The sequence below is a fragment of the Miniopterus schreibersii genome, assembly GCF_964146895.1.
Source record: "Miniopterus schreibersii genome assembly, chromosome: 14".
In the NCBI taxonomy this organism is placed as follows: domain Eukaryota; kingdom Metazoa; phylum Chordata; class Mammalia; order Chiroptera; family Miniopteridae; genus Miniopterus; species Miniopterus schreibersii.
Window position 1 is genome coordinate 20141656 of NC_138114.1, and position 18817 is coordinate 20160472.

Below are 18817 nucleotides of genomic sequence, written 5' to 3' on the forward strand. Positions count from 1 at the left end.
TCTGTCATTTGGCCATAAGGAACACACACACGCCTCTACCATAAGTCCATAAGTGTAAACTGAGGGAGAGAAGTCAGGGCGTCAGGGGTACATGACGTGAGAGGTCTGGTTACACGCTCATGAGCCACAGATACGGTGGACCCATGTGATGTTCTGTGAGAAGTCCAGGTCTCTTTGTATTATATTATGACAAGGAGTAGAAGAGTTAACCTAGCACTGGGAATAGACTGTAAATATATACTGTTGTCCAGTCCAAGAGAACATAAACTGTTTCCAATCCTCCATTTGACAGGGATGGAAAAGAAAGCATTTGCCAGCTCAGTGCTTTCCTGCCACCTACCTGAAGCTGTGTAACTCTGCTCTAGCAAAAGTACTACATCTGGCATAGCTGCTGCAATTAGACCTACTGCTTGGTTAAATTCGTGGTTGTTCACGCTCATCCTCCAGGATTCACCTGGCTTTTGCAAGACCTGGAGTAGTGAATTAAATGAAGATACATTGGGGACCAGGACCCATGCATTCTTTAGGTTTTTAAAGGTACTACTAATCTCTGACATTCCCCCTGCCCCCCGGGGATGAAATGGTTTTTTATTTATTGGTGGATGTGTTGGGGGAGGGAGTAGCTTGAGAAATGTTCACTTGGTCTTCCTCATTGCAATAGCTCCTATCACACAGGTCAAGAAAGCAATGTGGAAGTTGTGCTAACTACCAGATATGTCCACCCTAATTATAATGTGGGGACTGGAAAAACGACCTTTGTGATTGGCATCTGAAGTGGAGAGCAGCCTTGTGGAACTGAGCTCTTAACCTGTGGAATCTGATGCTATCTCTAGGTAGATGATTCAGAATTAAGTTGTAAGACACCCAGTTGGTGTTGGAGACTTGCTGGTTGGTGTGGGGAATCCCCCACCCTCCCCAACACACATTGGAATTTTATGCAGAACTCTTACTATCTTACCTCTAGAGATGCCATCTCCATAACTCTTTGCCCATCAGGCTCTCCCAGATTTCATTCTAACCTTGCTGCTCATTATTATAATTGCACCACCTGGCTTCTGATATTTGAGGATTACCACCTGGCCTCTACTATTCTGGGACCGTATCATTCCCATTGCTATTAGAGAATCCAGTTCTGTAACATCTCTACCATCAATCCTGCCCTTCAGAGGAGAGCTACCACTGATAGCTCAGAGAGGCTATGCTATATCTCTCATATTCTTCATTGCTTTGGCCTTCCTGCAGAATGAAGTCATCTGGTTTTCAAGGCTTACACAGTCTGTTCATTCTAGCATACTCACTTCCTTAAACCTTTCACCCCTTCTTCCACTGCCTGCCAGTTCTAGAATTTCTACTTTATTTAAGAGGGGCTGTTACTCTCTCCAAACTTCCAAGAGCCAGTCTGGCAGCATGTCAACACCTTCTCCTGGGTGTTAAAACCTGTATCCCCAAAGACTACTTCCATATTGGTGTACCCATGTAGAAACTTTACTTCTTTAATATGACCTTTTCTCCTTTCTTTCCTTTTGATTCAAACTGGCCTCATTCAACACCCCGATTCACCTGTGTCCTTTTCTCCCTTGCATGTCCACTCCCTTAATCATTAAGCCCCTCAGACAACAAGGCCCTGGTTGGTATCAAATAATCTTAGGAACAAAGCCCAGGTCTATTCACCACAGAGACAGAGTTTCAATCAAACTAAAGGCAACATCTAGGTCTCAGTTGTGTTTCAGCTCCAAACCCCAAAAGCAGTGAAAGCAAATAAAGGGATGCCAGGGCTGACATCAGGACCAGATGCAATGATCAACTACCTCCTACCCTAGTGCTGACCAATCAGCAGAGACCACAACCCTGATCACAACCCTCTCTCCCTTAGTTACCATGATTGATGACTTTTCCCCTATCTAACCTATCCCCTAGAAGCCACTGGGAAGCCAGGTCTTTGAACATTAGCTCACTTGTGATTCCAGATGTGGGCCACTTCCTCCACTAATAAACCCTTAACCTGCTTTGCTGCAAGCTCCTGCTCGTGTCTTATTGGGCTTTGATGCACGCAGGCAAACAAACACCTTTAGTCCAGTAACACTGGTAGATACTCCCTTATCCAACTTTATGTTTTATCTTCATTCCTTGATCTAGCACTCTTAGGATTGAGTTGCACACTCTGCTTCCGAGGTTTGTGACAGTAAGGTTCTGTAAAACCTTCAGAGAATATCACCTTTCCCCCTACACTTGCCTGTTGGTTTATATTGTAACTTTAGTTAATGATCTAGTGACTAGGAGGGAAGGTTGGGACAGACTTTGAGGGAGTGTGCATGTGGTCCTGAAGGGCAGAAGTCTCTTAATCACCTTCAAGCCAGAGGAAATCCTTAGTTCTTAGAGTGGTTCTCTTCTCTAGATTCAGAGGGCTTGAGGAAATCTGGGGAGTCAAGATCTAAATGTATAAACCCAGATGTTCTCATCTCTCGGGGTCCCATTTTTTTCCAACCCTGACTTTGCCTAATAGATTTGACTAGGTTGACAAACATTCTTGAATTTGATATTCTTATGATTACATCGTGGGCCTGAGCCTCAGCTTTTTCTGCCTTTCCAGTGCAGAAGAGTTTCTTAATATGCTGCCAAGGAGGCCCACTGGTTTTTCCATTTAGCCTTTAACTAATCATCCTTGGCCTTTCGTTATCTCTTTTTAAAAGCATTAATTGCTTCCAGCAATAGCCATCCGATACCACTGTCTTTATAATTCCTACTTCCCCATATTTCTCTAACACTTCACGCTCTGGTGCACTTCCTTCCACTGGTACACCATCCCAGTCTACCATCAGTGAAAGTTTTAACAACTGCAATGCTATTTTGTGCCTGTGCTGCATCTATGGCCAGAGTGGAGTCCTCACTGTCAGTCAGGCAGCAGGTGATTTAGCTCCAAAGACCCACTTTATCACCTGCTTCCTACCTGTCCTGGCACCAATCCTCACAGGTTGGATTCTCCCTGGAGTAAATTCTGAGATGAAAACTAGCAAGCTGGAAGTTTCTAAGGGAGCGCAGCTGTGAGGGGAATGGAAGGAAGCGGGACTAAGGAAGAAGCCAGAGTGGCAAAGCAGGCCCAGCCAAGCCTCAGCGGACCCCTCAGGGAGCTCTGACCCTGTGAGGGCGTCATCCCCAGGTTCAGGGGAGGAGCCTGGCATTCCTATGCCCGCGTCAACCAGTCCCTGCTACAGGCTGCCCTGGGAAGAAGGTGTGCCTTGGACAAGGCGGCTCTCTTCAGCAGAGATTAATTTAAGTCCTCAGTTCTGAAGAGGAGATCTGGATGGTGCAGAACAGAATCCACGACAATGATGGCAACAGGCTTTACAGGACTGGGGGGAACAGAAATGGGAACAGCCTTCAAAACGAGGATGTGCCCGGACGAGAATAACCCTCTTGCTGTGGCATCGTTGCTTCCTTCATCTACTAGACGATAGGATTTGATCCTAGTTACAAAGTTTGATCTCACTATAAAAAATTTTATATTTTGTTAATAAGACTTCTATTTTGCTAATAAAACATCTGAACAAAAATAATTATTACCCTGAGTTTAGAACAAGAGATCCCAGACAGCTTAACCCTTTGGTTATACTTCTGCTTTAATAGAACAACATTAGAAAATACACAGATATCCAGAAAAAAGGGGAAAAGCAGTCTGAGGTATTGGGAGCACAACTGTGCTTTAATGTGGGTCTTAAGTTTGTAATTGTACAGTAATTATGCTTCTAAATAACCATGTCCAGTAGCTCTGCAAACACACCCAATGGCGCTGCAAAGCATGTCAAATCCCCACTCTATAAATTCACTGTGTGTCTCATCTATTTGGTATGTGTTGTTTTTTTCATTTTAAAAAGGGCATATCTATAAGTCACAATCAGAGTCAGGTTCCTGAAGACTTAGGTTTGAAATACTGCCTGTCAATTTGCTTCTCAAGCTGGTTTTTAAAAGAAAAACAGTATAATTTATTCTTTAAAGCAATTTGATAGACACGGGGAATCTAGTTAATTCATAGTGATGTTGATTATGATATGAAGGAGGCGCAGATATCTTCTAGGACAATAGTACAGGTAAAGGAGTCTTTAATAATTCATGGGGGGAAAGGTGATAAAACTTAAACTTCTTTTTCAGATGTTTTAAATTTCTATAAAGCTTTTTGTCCCAAAATTAATCACTTAACTATAGTATGCAAAATACACTGAATGCACGGCCTGGTGTTGGGGTGGGAGACCCTCTCTTTTACATAATAAAATTCCCTTCTGGTCCATCTTGACCCAAGTCCTGGTCGTCGGCATGCTCGGGCTTAAAGTTGTAATAAAAAGCATCGTCTGTGTCCACTGGCTGATATTCACTCTCCATTCCGTTCAGGAAGCCACCTCCAGACCCACTTCCAGATATGGAGTCAAAGTCAGAGCCTAATCCAGAATAGTCCTCAGAAAGAGGGAAGACATCGTTCAAGTCCTGGAATCTCGTCATTCTGAAGTAAAACAGAAAAATGAAAAACCCACAGTAAAGTTGGAGACATAAGGAAGATAATTGTGATAATTTTTTTGATGTAAGAAAATAAATGCAGCCACCCAGTTAATCAAATTGAAAGTTAAAAATTTCCCAGTTATTCAATGCTTTAAAACAAAAAGTAATCAGACCTTTCCACATGTTTGCCTATACTTATTTTCTGTAACTCATTGCATTTATTAATTTCACATCCATTAAAAACTCATATAAACAATGCTAATTTTCTTCTCACTAGCATAGCAATCCTTTATTTGGAATTTACTTAAGGAATCACTTATTAAAAATAAAAAGACCCTTTTTCCATTTTTTCCCACTAAAGAAAGGGGAAACAAGTCAGCCTAGATAGATGCCATTCTTTCCTAATTTAAAATTTCTACAAAACTTCTAATAATTTACAGTGCTTCAACAAAAGCCACTCAGAAGAAATTCTTTGCAACAAGTTAAGCATTATCTTTGCCAGTATATTAACATTCAGTTTCCTCCCAAGAATAAGTGTATTCATTCAGCTGTGTTTAGTGTGGTGGTTAGACGTCCACTCAGATCAAAAGCTCTGAGCAATGGTGCCACCCCTCAGTGACAGAAGAAGGCAATGAAGTATCAGAGACAAATGCTCAGTTTCACAGCCTATGGGTCATTTTCTCCATGAAAATAGGAAACCACAGGCCATACAGCAGATGAGAGTTTCATTCATGTATGCATTCAATAAACATTTATTGAACATCTGATCCCTGTTCTGAGTGCCTGGGATAGAATGGGGACCGACAGATGAGATCTGTTTTCAAGAAGTTTATCACTTAGTGGGGAAGACAGACAATAAAATGTGAAAAGATCAGGTGGTGCTAAATGCTTTGCAGAAAAATGAAATGGAGTCATGCAATAGAGGTTGACCAGATAGCTAGTTTAGACTGTGGGGCCAGGGAAAAGGGATCAGGGCTGGAAATGCAGATTTGTTAGTCTCTCACACACACACACACACACACACTTAAAAGCCATGGAACAGCCCGGCGGGTGTGGCTCAGTGGCCAAACATCGACCTACGATCCAGGAGATCGCGGTTCGATTCCCTGTCAGGGCACATGCCCGGGTTGCAGGCTCGATCCTCAGTGCGGGGCCTGCAGGAGGCAGCTGATCAATGACTCTCATCATTGATGTTTCTATCTCTTTTTCTCCCTCTCCTTCCCTCTCTCTAAAATCAATAAAGACTTTTTTTAAAAAGCCATGGGACAGGACGAGGTCACCTAAAGAAATGATGCAGATAGAGGAGAGGCCCAGGACAGAGCCAGGGCTACACCAACATATCAAATATTGAGCAGAGGAGAAAGAACAGCCAGGGATGTAGAAGGAAGCCCAAGATAAGGTGGGGCCATGGAAGCTCAGAGAAGAAAGCATTTCAAAGGAGGGGTGGCCAACTTGTTTTTGAAGGCATTTAAGAAGTCCAATAAGCTAAACATAGAGAAGCAACCAGTGGATGTTCAGGAATCATTGCGACCTTAACAAGCACTGGCTAGAGGACAGGAACAGATGTCCCACCTGAAAGGGTTAAGGAGAGGAGGGGTGGACAGCAAGCAGAGGCTACTGGCTCGGGAAGAGCTACCGGAGAGGGTGGAGGATGGGGCAATAGGGTGAGAGGGTGCAGAGCGAAAGAAGGGATCTCCCCTAAACGCAGGAGAAGCTGGAGGATGTCTGCACGCTGGCGGGAAGAAGATGCTGGGTTCCGAGGGTACCTCTGGAGCTGAGGCCCTGGCGCAGGTGCGTGGGGATGGTACACCCAGCAAAGGAGGCGCGGCCTTAGAGGCCGCCACGGCCAGAGTCCAATCAGGAGACCTACCTAAATATTTAACCCAGGGAACGGCTTACACATGATGGAAGAGAAGTGAAGCCAAATAAGGGATAGCAAGGAAATCCAGAGGTTAGTAAGAAAATACTTCCTTCCCTTGGTCAGATGGTCCGTGGAAGGTGGTCCATGGACCAAGGAGGTGGTGTTATCTGAACCCAGGGACTAAGGGCATCTGGTGGGAACTGAAGCCGTGGATGAGACGCAGCCCTGCCAGAGGTGCCACCCAAGGTGGGAGCGAGGAGAAGAAACACCCGCCCCCCACCCTGCCTCCCATGCTCCCCAGTCTCCCTCCCCTGCCTCCCGTTTGGCCAAACTCAGCCACAGCTCTGACAGCCTGAGAAATACAGACCACAGGACCAGCCCTCACCCCCCACCAAATACAGAGCAGGGGGAGGGACAAGAAATGGATCCAAGGGCAAACAGGTCCAGCGCCTACGTAGAAGCAGGGCCAGGAGTGTCAGAGTGAGAAGGAAAGCTACTGGCTGGAGAGGGAAAATCATTGACATTTGAGAAGAGAAGAAATGGTGTAAAATAGTTGTTTTGGAGAACTTGGGTTATTCCTCTAATATTTTAGATTTCAGTGAATCGCTGTTGAAACCTATGACTTAAAGTAATGAAGGGTCCTGTAATACCAGTTCAAAGTTAACGTGTGGACTTGAAGTAGAAGCACAGGGGCTCTTCCTGTCATCTTTCTGTGCCACCACAATGGTGCTCACAGCTGTCCTGGCTGTGCTCTCAAGAGTATCAACAGTGCCAAAAAGAGAGGCAAAGGCCAGGTTCTTGTTAGGCTGCGCCCCGAAGCCATCGTTGGGCTTCTAAGTGTGATGATGAAGCTGGTTACGTTGGCCAATTTGAAATTATGGGTGACCACAGAGCTGGGAAAATTGTCGTGAACCTCACAGGCAGGTGGAACAAGTGTGCAGTGATCAGCCCCAGGTTTACTTGCAACTCAAAGATCTAGAAAAAATGCAGAATAGCCTGCTTCCATCCTGTGGGTTTGGTTTCATTGTGCTGACGGCCTCAGCGGGCATCATGGACCATGAAGAAGAAAGACAGACACACAGGAGGGAAGATCCTGGGATTCTCTTTCTAGGGATGTAATGCATCTGTGTAGCTAAAATGCCTCTGGGGGCAAAACAAGGTAAAAGCCCAGGGCAGGCCTTCAGAGCTGCATTTGGGGATGGAGATGACGGAATCTCCTGCACAGTGAACGGGAGATGAAGAGGGTCACCGGGAAGCCCAAAGCCATGGTGCGCCTCCCTGTTTGGGCAGGATCACTTGCCTGGCCTTGAGAAGAGTGAGTTGCTAGGTTTAACTCTGAGGGTTAAAACTCTGAGCATCATTCTTTTAATAATTTGTTTTTGCTCTATGTTATATAACTTTGATATTCATCGAAATAATGGATTCTAATGCAATTCAATTTTTTGTCGCATATGTGTTCCTACTGAATCTTTTTTGCAATTTTAAAGCAGGTTTTATTTGATCAAGAAGAGGTTTGGGTTTTGCTTTTTTTTAAATTGGTTTGAGAAAGAAAGAGAAAGAGAGACAGACATCAATTTGTTGTTCCACTTATTTATATTAGCTGATTCTTGTATGTTTCCTGACTGGGGATCGAACCCCCAACCTTGGTGTATCGGGACAACACTCTAACCAACCAGGGCAGTGATTTTCTTTCTGTAAGTCATGTCCATGTATTCTTCTTTTCCCTGGTTTCTTCTTTTTAAACAATCAGCACTATATAATTCCAGGACATTTTTATGATCCCTCAAGAATCCCACACCTATTAGCAGTCGCTCTTTGTTCCTGCATTCCCTCCAGCTCCTGGCAGCCACTTATTTTCTGCCTCTACAGAATTGTCTGTTCTGGGCATTTCATATAAGTGGAATCATATGATATGTGGCTTTTTGTGTCTGGTTCTTTCACTTGGCATAATGTTTTCAGGATTCACCCATGTCATGGCATGTGCCAGTATTCATCCTTACTTATGACTAAATAATATTACTCTTCAGGGATATACCTCATTTTTTTTAATCTGTTAGGTTGATGGACTTTTATTAGATTTTCATATCTATTGTGCTCATTTACATAAATAATGTTCCGTTATTTTCAGTACCTGTTGGTGAAAAATATTTTCATAAATTTTTCACTCAATTTTTCTCTCTGCCCAAATCAAAAGACTTTGCAGAAGATACCTGAACTGTGTATTCTTGCACATCTCATCTACCAGAAAACACAGTACATTTTACCATGTGCCGTGCAGTGAAAACCAAACCCCAAAGCAAGAGCCTGAAGAAAAACACCCTAGGCAACCCTCCCACCTCCACACAACAGATGGGTGGAAGTAAAAGTAGAGGAAGTCCACTTACGAGAAAGGGTCAGTCCTTGGAGAGAGGATTCTGTTGGATTCGCCTGGAAGCAGGTCGAACATTGGTCCCTTTTCATCAATGCAGTTTGCAGAAGTACTGTCGGGATTACAGCGGACCCTCTGGTACCTGGCTCTCCGCACAGGTAAACCTGTCCAAACAAGCAACCCATGTGGTTAATAAGTATCTCTCAGCTTCTGATCGCTCTGTCTCTAAGAAATGTTTAATTAAATAGATTCTAAATTTGGTAGAAGGCAAGGTGTGGACAGGTTTTATGACCATTAATATGACAGGAGCACCCACTGTGTGCCAGCCTTTACCATGTCACATTTGTCGTTTTCACAACACCCTTACAAAGTAGCCCGGAGCTGAAGGTTAAAATCGGCTTCGGCAATCAGCTGCCTGGAGTGAAGTGAACCCTTCACTTCCCTGAGCCCTCGCTGTGAAACAAAGATACTACCAGTGTCTCTTTTTCATAAGCTGGACACAAAAATTAAATGAGAAATGCATGTAAAGACCGTAACATAGTGCCAGGCACACAGTTAACGCTCGGTAATGTTAACTAGTATTATGTCTGTACTATTATCTCCATTTTACACAAAGGAAAACTGAGGCCATGAGTCAAATCATGTTCGGAAAGGTTAAGGAATATACTGAATATACCCGACATATTACAGAGCCCTATTTCTTAGGGCCATAGAGCATTCTTGGGGATGAAAAGCAGTTTAAACACTTGGCCTCTTTTTTTGTGCTCCGATTGAGTCAGATTTCAAAAGAACAAGGCTCACAGAGGGACAGACGGCTTGGAATATCCTAGTCTGTCATAGCTTCTTCTGAGTTTAATTTCTATGTGAAAGGCTACAAATCTGGTATTATGAGATTATATAGGAGATCCCTAGCTAATTCATGAAATAAATTCTTCATTCCTCAATTTAGCAAGGCCGGAGGCCTGGTGGTGAGAATACTTCGCCTTTCAAAGGTTCATCTCCTCCCCATCCCAGCACACACTTCATTCACATAAGTGCAACTAATAATCACCTAGCAAGAAGGGGCATGTCTAAAATTCCTTTTTATTTTATTATAGTTGACATATAAAATTCTTGAAAAGCAGGAAAGTTGGTTTTAATTCCCAGCACATTGTTGTCCTGTACAAATCATAACAACTACTTAAGAAAAAAAAGACACAGTGCTACCCTGGCCTGCGTGGCTCAGTTGGTTGGGCACTGTCCCATGCACCGAATGGTCGCTAGTTCCATTACATGTCAGGGCACATGCCCGGGATGGGGCACATCCCAGGTAGGGGGTGTGCAGGAGGCAGCCGATTGATGTTTCTCTCTCTCCTTTCCTCTAAAAATCAAAAAAAAGAAAAAATGAAAACGAAAAAAGATGGGAAAATTAAATATTATTTAAAGTAAGATAAAACCTACAATACTATACAGCTATTAAAAGAATGAAGCAGCTCTCTGGGTACTGATATATAATACTCTCCAAGGTATATTATTAAGTTTAATTTTTAAAAAAAGGAACGATATGCATTGTGTGTTACCACTTATGTGTGTGTGTGTGTTTTTAAGAATAGATTTACATATATGCTTACATGCATGGAAAGCCTCTAAAAAGATACACAGCTAACTGATTACCTTTGTGGAGGGAATTGGTGGCTGGAAGACTGTGGAAGGAAGGATACTGACTTTTCACTGCATCTCCTTTTGAGCCGTTTGATTTTTGAGCCCTATGTATGCATTATCTACTCAAAATTATTTTTTAACAGCTTCATTAAGGTGGAATTGACATACAACAAGCTGTACATATTTAAAGTGTACAATTTAATGTTTTGATATATGTACGCTCCCTTGGAACCATCACTACAGTCAAGAGTATGAACATATCCAACATGCCCCAGAGTTTGTAATCCTGCCCTTCTCCCTCCCTCCTCCTGATTCCTTCTCACCACCCCACAGCCTTTCATCTGTTTTCTGTCATTATAGATTAGTTTGTATTTTCTAGAATTTTATATAAATGGACTCAAACTGCAATGCAATTTGTCAAAAGACTTCCTGACTTTGTTTTAACTCAGGGACTAGTCAAGAAGGGTCTTTAGCTTTTATAGTACTCTCTCCTAGAAATGGAGTCTATCTGGATAGTCCTTACATCTAGACTGCTTTTGTTGCAATTTTTAACAATAATATTTATGTTAAAAAGAATATGTGTCCATAATAGAAAACTTTGAAAAATATGGCAAACGAAAGAAAAGGAAAATTACCTCTAATCTCGCTACCCAACTCCCCAGAGATCATGGATTTTGGAGATTTGCTTTTCTTTCCCCTGCTGGGTATCTGTGTTTCTAGGAGAGTCTGCACAACCTGTGTCCCATTCTCTTCTGACAGCAAGTATCAGAGGTTGTAAGGTCAAGTTCACCTTACATCTCAATGGAATAGTCAAGAACTTTGTTCTTAAAAGACTGCAGAACCACTGAACTTTTTCAAAATGTCCTCTTTCCTCATTATGCTCCTTTTCCTCATGACTCTCATCTCCTCAATTTTTTTCTAGCTAGTATTTCTGATTAATTTTATAAATACAGCAATGCCAAGTTATATCATTAAGATACATATGATACATGTTTGTATGTATCTAGAGAAATAGATAAAATATAAAAGATACATGAAACTGTTCACCTTAGTATTACTCAAAATAAGAAAATAACTAAGTAATCAAAACAACAGAAAATGCTCAAACAAATTATTTGCCATTCATATGAGAGAATGTTAACCAAATGGGAAAGACTATGTAACATCATAGAAAAGTCTTTACTTTAAAATGAGTGAAAAAAGCAGAATACCACTGTTTATGCAAATAGTTGTGTATATGCATAATAGCTGATGAAACTACATAAACAGATATGGAGGAGAAATGGGAGAAAATACACAAAAATAACTAGTAGTAGACTCTGATGAATATTTTTCTCACTTAAATTTCAAATTGCTGTAATAAACAATATTTCTTTAAAAATATAAACAAAAGAAAGACTCTAATGCAGGAAAAAGTGAATATTCCTCTTTCTTTTCTTCCTTCCTTCCTTCCTTCCTTCCTTCCTTCCTTCCTTCCTTCCTTCCTTCCTTCCTTCGGAACTACTAGTCTGTCACAATCTTCCCCATTGTTCCTAAATACAATGTCTGGTCTGGGACAGCTAGTCATTTAAAATGAGTTAGCTCCCTCACTGCCTGGAGGCTGGGGGTCGGGTAGCAAGATGACATCACAATGTCTGCCCCTTACCAGCTGTGTGACCTTGACCAACTTTACCTCCCTATACTTCAATTGCCTCATCCATAAAATGGGGACAGTAGTAGAACTAATAATGAGATATAAATATTAAGTTTTTAGAATAGCACCGTGGTCAGAGCTCTTTAAGTGCTAGTTTCTCTGCTTAGGGAAAAAACAAAGACCTTTCTCTGATAGAGAATAGCTTGTAGAGAGACCAGAGTTTAAATTACTGTTCTAACAATAGTGTCCCAAAGATTTCCTGTTAAAGCAAGATGAATGTATGTGATACGTTTAATACATTTTAGCTCTTTCTTTCTCCTCTGGTTCTTTCCTGAAGCAGCCTAAGTTAGGAATCTATGTACTACTTAGAAGCCAAATCTTGTAGGTGGGTTAAAAAAAAAAAAAAAAAAAAATCCAACATCTCCAGCAGAGGGCGCTGTCTTCACACCCTATGTTGTCTAGATCACTGATTTTTTTCAACTGCTGTAGCAACAGGCACACTGGTGTGTAGCAAGAATTTTTTTTAACTTTTTTTAAAAATTGATTTGAGAGAGAGAGAGAAACATCTATCTGTTGTTCCACCCACTCATGAATTCACTGGTTGTCTCCTGCACATGCCCGTACCCTGGGATCAAACCTGCAACCTTGGTGCATCTTTGGCACATCTCCAAATGTGCCAATCAACCAAGCTACCTGGTGAAAACCAAGAATTTTTAAAACATGCAATACCGAACTATTTAGTCAGGGACACTGACCTCTTTTCCTTTAGATCGTCAAATAAAAAAATGACAATAGCCAACACAACAAAAGCCATCCGGTATTAATGAATCAAAATCATACCTATTTTTTTGTCAGATCAGCAAAAAATAGAATATATTTTTTGGTGTGCCACAGAATTTTAGTAATTAGTTTATGTGTGCCATGAGATGAAAATGGTTGAAAAACTCTGGTCTAGACCAATGCTGTCTGAGAGAAATATAAGACAAAAACCACATGTGGAATTTTCAATGTTATAGCAGCCATATTTTAAAAAGTAAAAAGAAACAAATGAAATATATCTTAATACACTTTATTTAAACCAACATATTCAAATGTTGTTACTTAATCAATATAAAAGTTATCAATTGAATTTTTACATTCTTTTTTTCCTACTAAGATTTCAAATCTGGTGTATATTTTGCACTGAAAGCAGGTCTCAATTTGAACTCGCCCCATTACATACATTTTAAGTGCTCAGCAGCCATGAGTGGCTGGTGGCTACCACTTTGGACAGAGCAAATATCTTTAAGTGCTAGGTCTAGGCAGTCTCCTCTACATGCGGTTGATGCACTGAAAATTAAGCCCAAGAAATATCTGCATAGATAGGAAATTAATCAGAAAAGTAAAACTAACACTTGATGAGGAGAATACAGGTGATTGACCACATCTTTTCACTGGTATAACAAATACAACTTTAGTAAACTAGTAAAAAAAAAAATCTAAAACACAAAATTTTCCCCAGAGTTCAGAATCTCAGCTTTTTACTTTTGTAAAGGGAGTCTCTTTTTCTGAGTGATAAAATGTTCTAAAATTGACTATGGTGATGGTTGTATGTATCTGTGGATGCACTAAAAACAATTGAAATGTGCACTTGAAATGGGTGAATTGCATGACATATGAACTCTATCTCAATAAAGCTGTTTAAAATTTTATAAAGAATCAAAGATAGCTTATCTGATGTGGAGCTGATGTTTTTAAAATAAAGAATATGATTACAGGCCATAGTTCCTGACAAGTCTATTCAAGGGTGCTGGCAGGGTGTGAAAATTCAACAGTTTCAGGCCCTGACGCTGTGGGAGTATCCAGACTCTATGTTGCTTGAGAGAAATATCTTACGGTTACCATATTTTAATAAAATAAAAGGAAGTATGCCCGTGGACCAAAAGATTATCTTCCTAAAAGGCCCCACTTACTGGATCTGCTGGTTGATTTTGTCACGGATTCCAGGGAGAATGGCTTTTGTTTAGAATCCCCTTCCCTTTCTGCCTACCACCCCTCTCTCTCTCCTTCTCTCTTCTCTCTCCCTGCCACTATTCCAGCTTTACCAAAATACTGTCTATAAATAAACATTACCAGAGCAAATAACTTACCCCACTAAGCTCTCTGTATCTTTTTAATATGTTTATTATTATTATTATTATTGATTTCAGAGAGAAGGGAGAGGGAGAGAGAGATTAAAAAAAAATCAATGATGAGAGAGTCATTGATCAGCTGCCTCCTACAAGCCCCCTGCTGGGGATCGAGCCCACAACCCGGGCATGTGCCCTGACTGGCAATTGAACCTCTATCTCCTGGATCCTAGGTCGATGCTCAACCACTGAGCCCCACCCAGCAGGACTAGTTTCCTCTTCTTAATGGGGACTTGGTGCAGGAGTGTTAGAGAAACTTAAGCAGAAAGTGCCATGGGAGGAGGGGAAAAAAGGCCATTTTGATTCACTGTTAGGCAGCAAACAGATCTCACTAAGTTGAAGTTGCTTCCTACTGGCCAGTCAATTCTACAATATGGAGAGGTGGCTCCACCCTTGAAAGGTTTGACAAGCTATAAAAAGTATCAAGTTTACTTTCAATTTCTCCCTTTTTTTTTTCTCCCTCTCTGTTCCTCAACTCAATGGTAAACTTTATAGCAAAGGCTATAGCCAAAGCGAGTTTTTTATGTTTTAAATAAAATCTCCAATCCACCAAGAAGATAACCAAATTACAGTAGAAAGTTAACTGACCTTGAAATCAGATGAGCAGTTCTGCCATTAATTAGTTGTAGTTGGCCTTGGACGAGTCTCATAAGTTATTTGCAAAAGTGTAATGTAAAGAGCAAATGAGATGATGAGGGTAAGATCCAGCTTTCTCCTCTCTAAATTGGTGTTAATTCCTCCTCATGGGGGAATGTGCTGATCATTTAGCAAAGAATGGATGGGAAATCCCATTACAATCAAACAGCAGCACACGTGGGTGGGATCAGTAACATTACTGTGATCTGGGAGACAGGATGGAGTGGACACCTGGTCTGGCCCTGACCCCTTTGCCATACCTGCTCATGGATTTTCCAGTTTCTCTCTTTACAGGCATCTTTGAAAGAGAGGCAATAAGAGAGTTTAGGATTCACAGGCCTTATCAATAATCCCCTGGAGCTCTACATTAAATTGATTAGCCATCTGCACTCTCCAGGGTCTCCCTCACATTGCCAAGCTTACATTGCTTTGACTCCGTAGACAGTTTTATACCGTGTCTTTACTTGGGTTTGATTTGTAGTAACTGATATGGGCTGAATTGGGCCCCCCCCCCCCCCCCCCCCGGATTCATCTGTTGAAGTCCTAACTCCCGGTACCTCAGAATGGGAGTGTCTTTGGAATAGGGCCTTAGAAGAGGTCATTGAAATGAGGTTATATGGATGACCCCTAATCCAATATTGCTGGTGTCCTTTAAAGAAGAGGAGACTAGGACACTGACAGATACAGAGGAAGGACCATGTAAAGATACAGAGAGAAGACAGCCAGACTAAGCCAAGGAGAGAGGCTTCAGAATGACGTCAACCCTGCTGACACCTTGATCTAGGACTTTTAGCCTCCAGAACTGTGGGGAAATAAATTTCTGTTGTTTAAGCCAGCAGTCTGTAGCACTTTGTTATGGCAGCCCTAGCAAACTAATACAGTGACCTAAGATGTTTTGAAGATACTCAGTAAAAGCAAGCCAAAAAGCCTAGTTAATTTGATCAGTCAAACCAATGGTTTAAGTAAAAAAAAATAAAAGTGGGGAAAGAACACTACGGAATCATATCTGACATCATGTGGCTGTACAGTGGAACAGTGGGTGGCCCTTCGCATCGCAGGCCTGAGCTGTCGCTCACACGCCGCCATGGGTGGGCAACTATTCCGCTTCTAACTCAGAAGTGGGCACAAGCCTGTAATTCCAACACCAGGCACACTTCTCCTTTGGAAACACCCTAGTTTTTTAGTTTATTCATTTTCTCTCTTTTGGTTTCTTTTCCAGTGAAGAGCTAAACCTACACGGTGATGACATAAATGCTAGTGCTTTATGCAGTTGAATAATGGTGTCTTTCTTCATTTCTCTTTAATGAATACCTACTACATAGGAACATCTTTTTTTAACATTTCCTTTTTTTGTTTTTAATATGTCTTTATTGATTTCAGAGAGAAGAAAGGAGAGGGAGAGAGAGAGGGAGAAACATCAATGATGAGAGAGTCATTGATCGGCTGCCTCCTGCACGCCCCTCACTGGGGATCGAGCCCACAACCCAGGCATGTGCCCCGACTGGGAATCGAACCGCAATCACCTAGACCATAGGCCGATGCTAAACCACTGAGCCATGGCCGGCCAGGCTACAGAGGAACATTTTTGTTTTAATTCTAGTTTTACCTGTTGAAACTTAGTGGAAAATGTGCCATTTCTGGGAAATTTTGAAGATGTAAAGACTTCCATAGCTCTGGCCAGGAAAGACCCAGCACCACTGGTCACTCTTGTCTATGCCACAAACATGGACCTCCCTGCTCTGGATCTTATGAGAACACATGGAATTATTTCATCAAGAAGAAGATATTCCCAGCCCGGCCGGGCGTGGCTCAGCAGTTGAGCATCGACCTAGGATCCTGGAGACAGGGGTTCGATTCCCGGTCAGGGCACATGCCCAGGTTGCAGGCCAGCCGATCAATGACTCTCTCATCATTGATGTTTCTATCTCTCTCTCCCCCCTCCTTTCCTCTCTCTGAAATCAATAAAGGTATGTTTTTTTAAAAAAAGATATTCCCTAAAAGATCCAAGTAAAGCCTGTTCCCTACAACTAAAAATGTTTTATACTTTTAAAAATAAATAAATTAGTGGAAAAGTTTCAGCAACATTACTTACTGTTTTTTCTTTAATAATTTCATTAAAGGAAAAAAAAAAGATCTTATGTGAGTCTGTGGAAGTTTTTCGTGAGGATGTAATGAACTTTGCAGAAGCATATGACGTGGAAGGACCCCAAGAAGCTAGCAACAGGCTACAGATATTCCAGGTAAAACTACATTTTCTGGTAACATGTAAAACTACATTTTTGTGCTGCTATTTGTATTTAAAAATGATTTTATAAATTTCCAATACATAATTTATGTATCTGAGATCATCTTATACGATTTCATTTCCACCAGAAGTAAAAACAAGACAACTAAAAGTCACTTTAAAGAAACAAATCCGGGACATATGTGTCACCATGACTCAATATTTCCTTTACAATTTGGGGAACTTCATGCTCTTTTACTATGAATTCTCCCACCTATTTATCAGTCCATGACCTTCTGCCTTATTTAGACAGGATTCCTTATTTATCAAAGGAGCAGGCAGTTCGTATTTCTTACAAACTGGCCATTTTTGTTTCTTTAGTCATTCAAGGTTTTAAGTTATTTCAGCCTGATTAAACCATGAATCACAGAGAAATCTAACAAGAAATTTCCAAATGTGATGTTTCTCTGACCAACAGCACAAATATTAAAATTCTTTAGTCTCTCTTTAAAATCTGCGAGGGTTTTCATTAAATATGCCTAACCATCACTAAGTACCAAGTTTTAAAACATGAAAAATACGCAGTCAATGTACTCTGATTAAAAAATAGTACAGAGTTACAATAATTATGACACCCCTGGGCTACATGAAAACTTGGGATAGATGTGGCCCCTCGGTGGGGGGGAAATACTCCAAAACACCCATCGGTGCCATCTCCTCCGTGCAACAGGTTGTTATTCCTTTCTGAGCTTTTAAAAATTTATAAACCAGCCCGGCCGGGCGTGGCTCAGCGGTTGAGCATCGACCTAGGATCCAGGCGATCAGGGTTCGATTCCCGGTCAGGGCACATGCCCAGTTGTGGGCTCGATCAATGACTCTCTCATCATTGATGTTTCTGTCTCTCTCCCTCTCCTTTCCTCTCTCTGAAATCAATAAAGATATATTTAAAACAAAAATTATAAACCATACACTTTCATCCAAAACTAAAATAGTGCGTTTCAATCATTGTAAGAGTTTACAAGGCTGCACCTGCCTGAGAGTTTAATTTTTCTTGCTATCAAACTTGACCAAACTCACACTAAGAAGTTCAGCCACCACAAATCCTTTTTCCTCTGCCTACTTTCCCACAATATAATACATCCTGTACCTTAAAGTGAATATAATCATCTGTTTGGACCCTGGGGCTTAGAAGATTATGGGAGAGCAGCGTCCAGGGCTTACCTTGAACAGAAGAATCCAAAACCAGGAGGGCGAGAGCCAGGACCAGCCGGCTGCACGGGAGAAGCACCTGCATCGTGACCAGCTTTCAGCTCTGCCGCCTGCACGCCAGCCCCTCGATGAGGAAATGCAGAAGGTGCTCTCTGTCCCTTTTAGAAAGTGTTCTAAAACTTAGACCCTGCCCAGAACACACGTCATAATTTCCTGAACAAATAGAAAGAGATCCACATCAAAAAACCAGAAAGACTGAAGAAGAAAAAAAAGGCAGCGAAATAACTATTCATACCCGTTATGAAACAGCATTACTTTCCTAGGTCTGGGTGTTCAAAAGCTTTGTTGTTTGCCACTTGCCTGTTAGAAAATTTTTTCCACTAAAACAGTAGAATCAGCATCCAGTAGAGTTTGTTTTTTCTTTCTTCAAGTAACAGTCTAAACATGAAATTGCTAGCACTGAGCCCCCTGCACTGTTGATGAGATAAGGGAGCCAGGCACTGCTTTTTCACCGCTGAGCAGCTTCCATAAAATAGCCTTAATTTTCGTTTTCTTCAGGAGTTGCATAACTCACTGAGCCCAGCTCAAG

The 18817-nt window shown here is 41.5% G+C and overlaps 1 protein-coding gene and 2 pseudogenes across 3 annotated transcripts in view; 2 read left to right on the forward strand and 1 right to left on the reverse strand.

Annotated features, from left to right (window-relative positions):
- The window catches only part of LOC308567311 (small ribosomal subunit protein uS2-like), a 558798-nt pseudogene that overhangs the window by 303354 nt on the left and 236627 nt on the right, over window positions 1-18817 (forward strand). The window lies entirely within an intron of this gene.
- Window positions 4081-18535, reverse strand: SRGN (serglycin). Its single transcript, XM_081158606.1, has 3 exons — window positions 18241-18535; window positions 8734-8881; window positions 4081-4492 (listed from the first exon to the last, which is right to left on the reverse strand). The coding sequence occupies exons 1-3, from the start codon at window positions 18311-18313 to the stop codon at window positions 4255-4257; spliced, it is 459 nt and encodes a 152-aa protein (XP_081014732.1). The 5' UTR covers window positions 18314-18535; the 3' UTR covers window positions 4081-4254.
- On the forward strand, window positions 7073-7460 carry LOC308567271 (small ribosomal subunit protein uS8 pseudogene; annotated as a pseudogene). Its single transcript has one exon. The product of its transcript is annotated as a small ribosomal subunit protein uS8 pseudogene (transcript).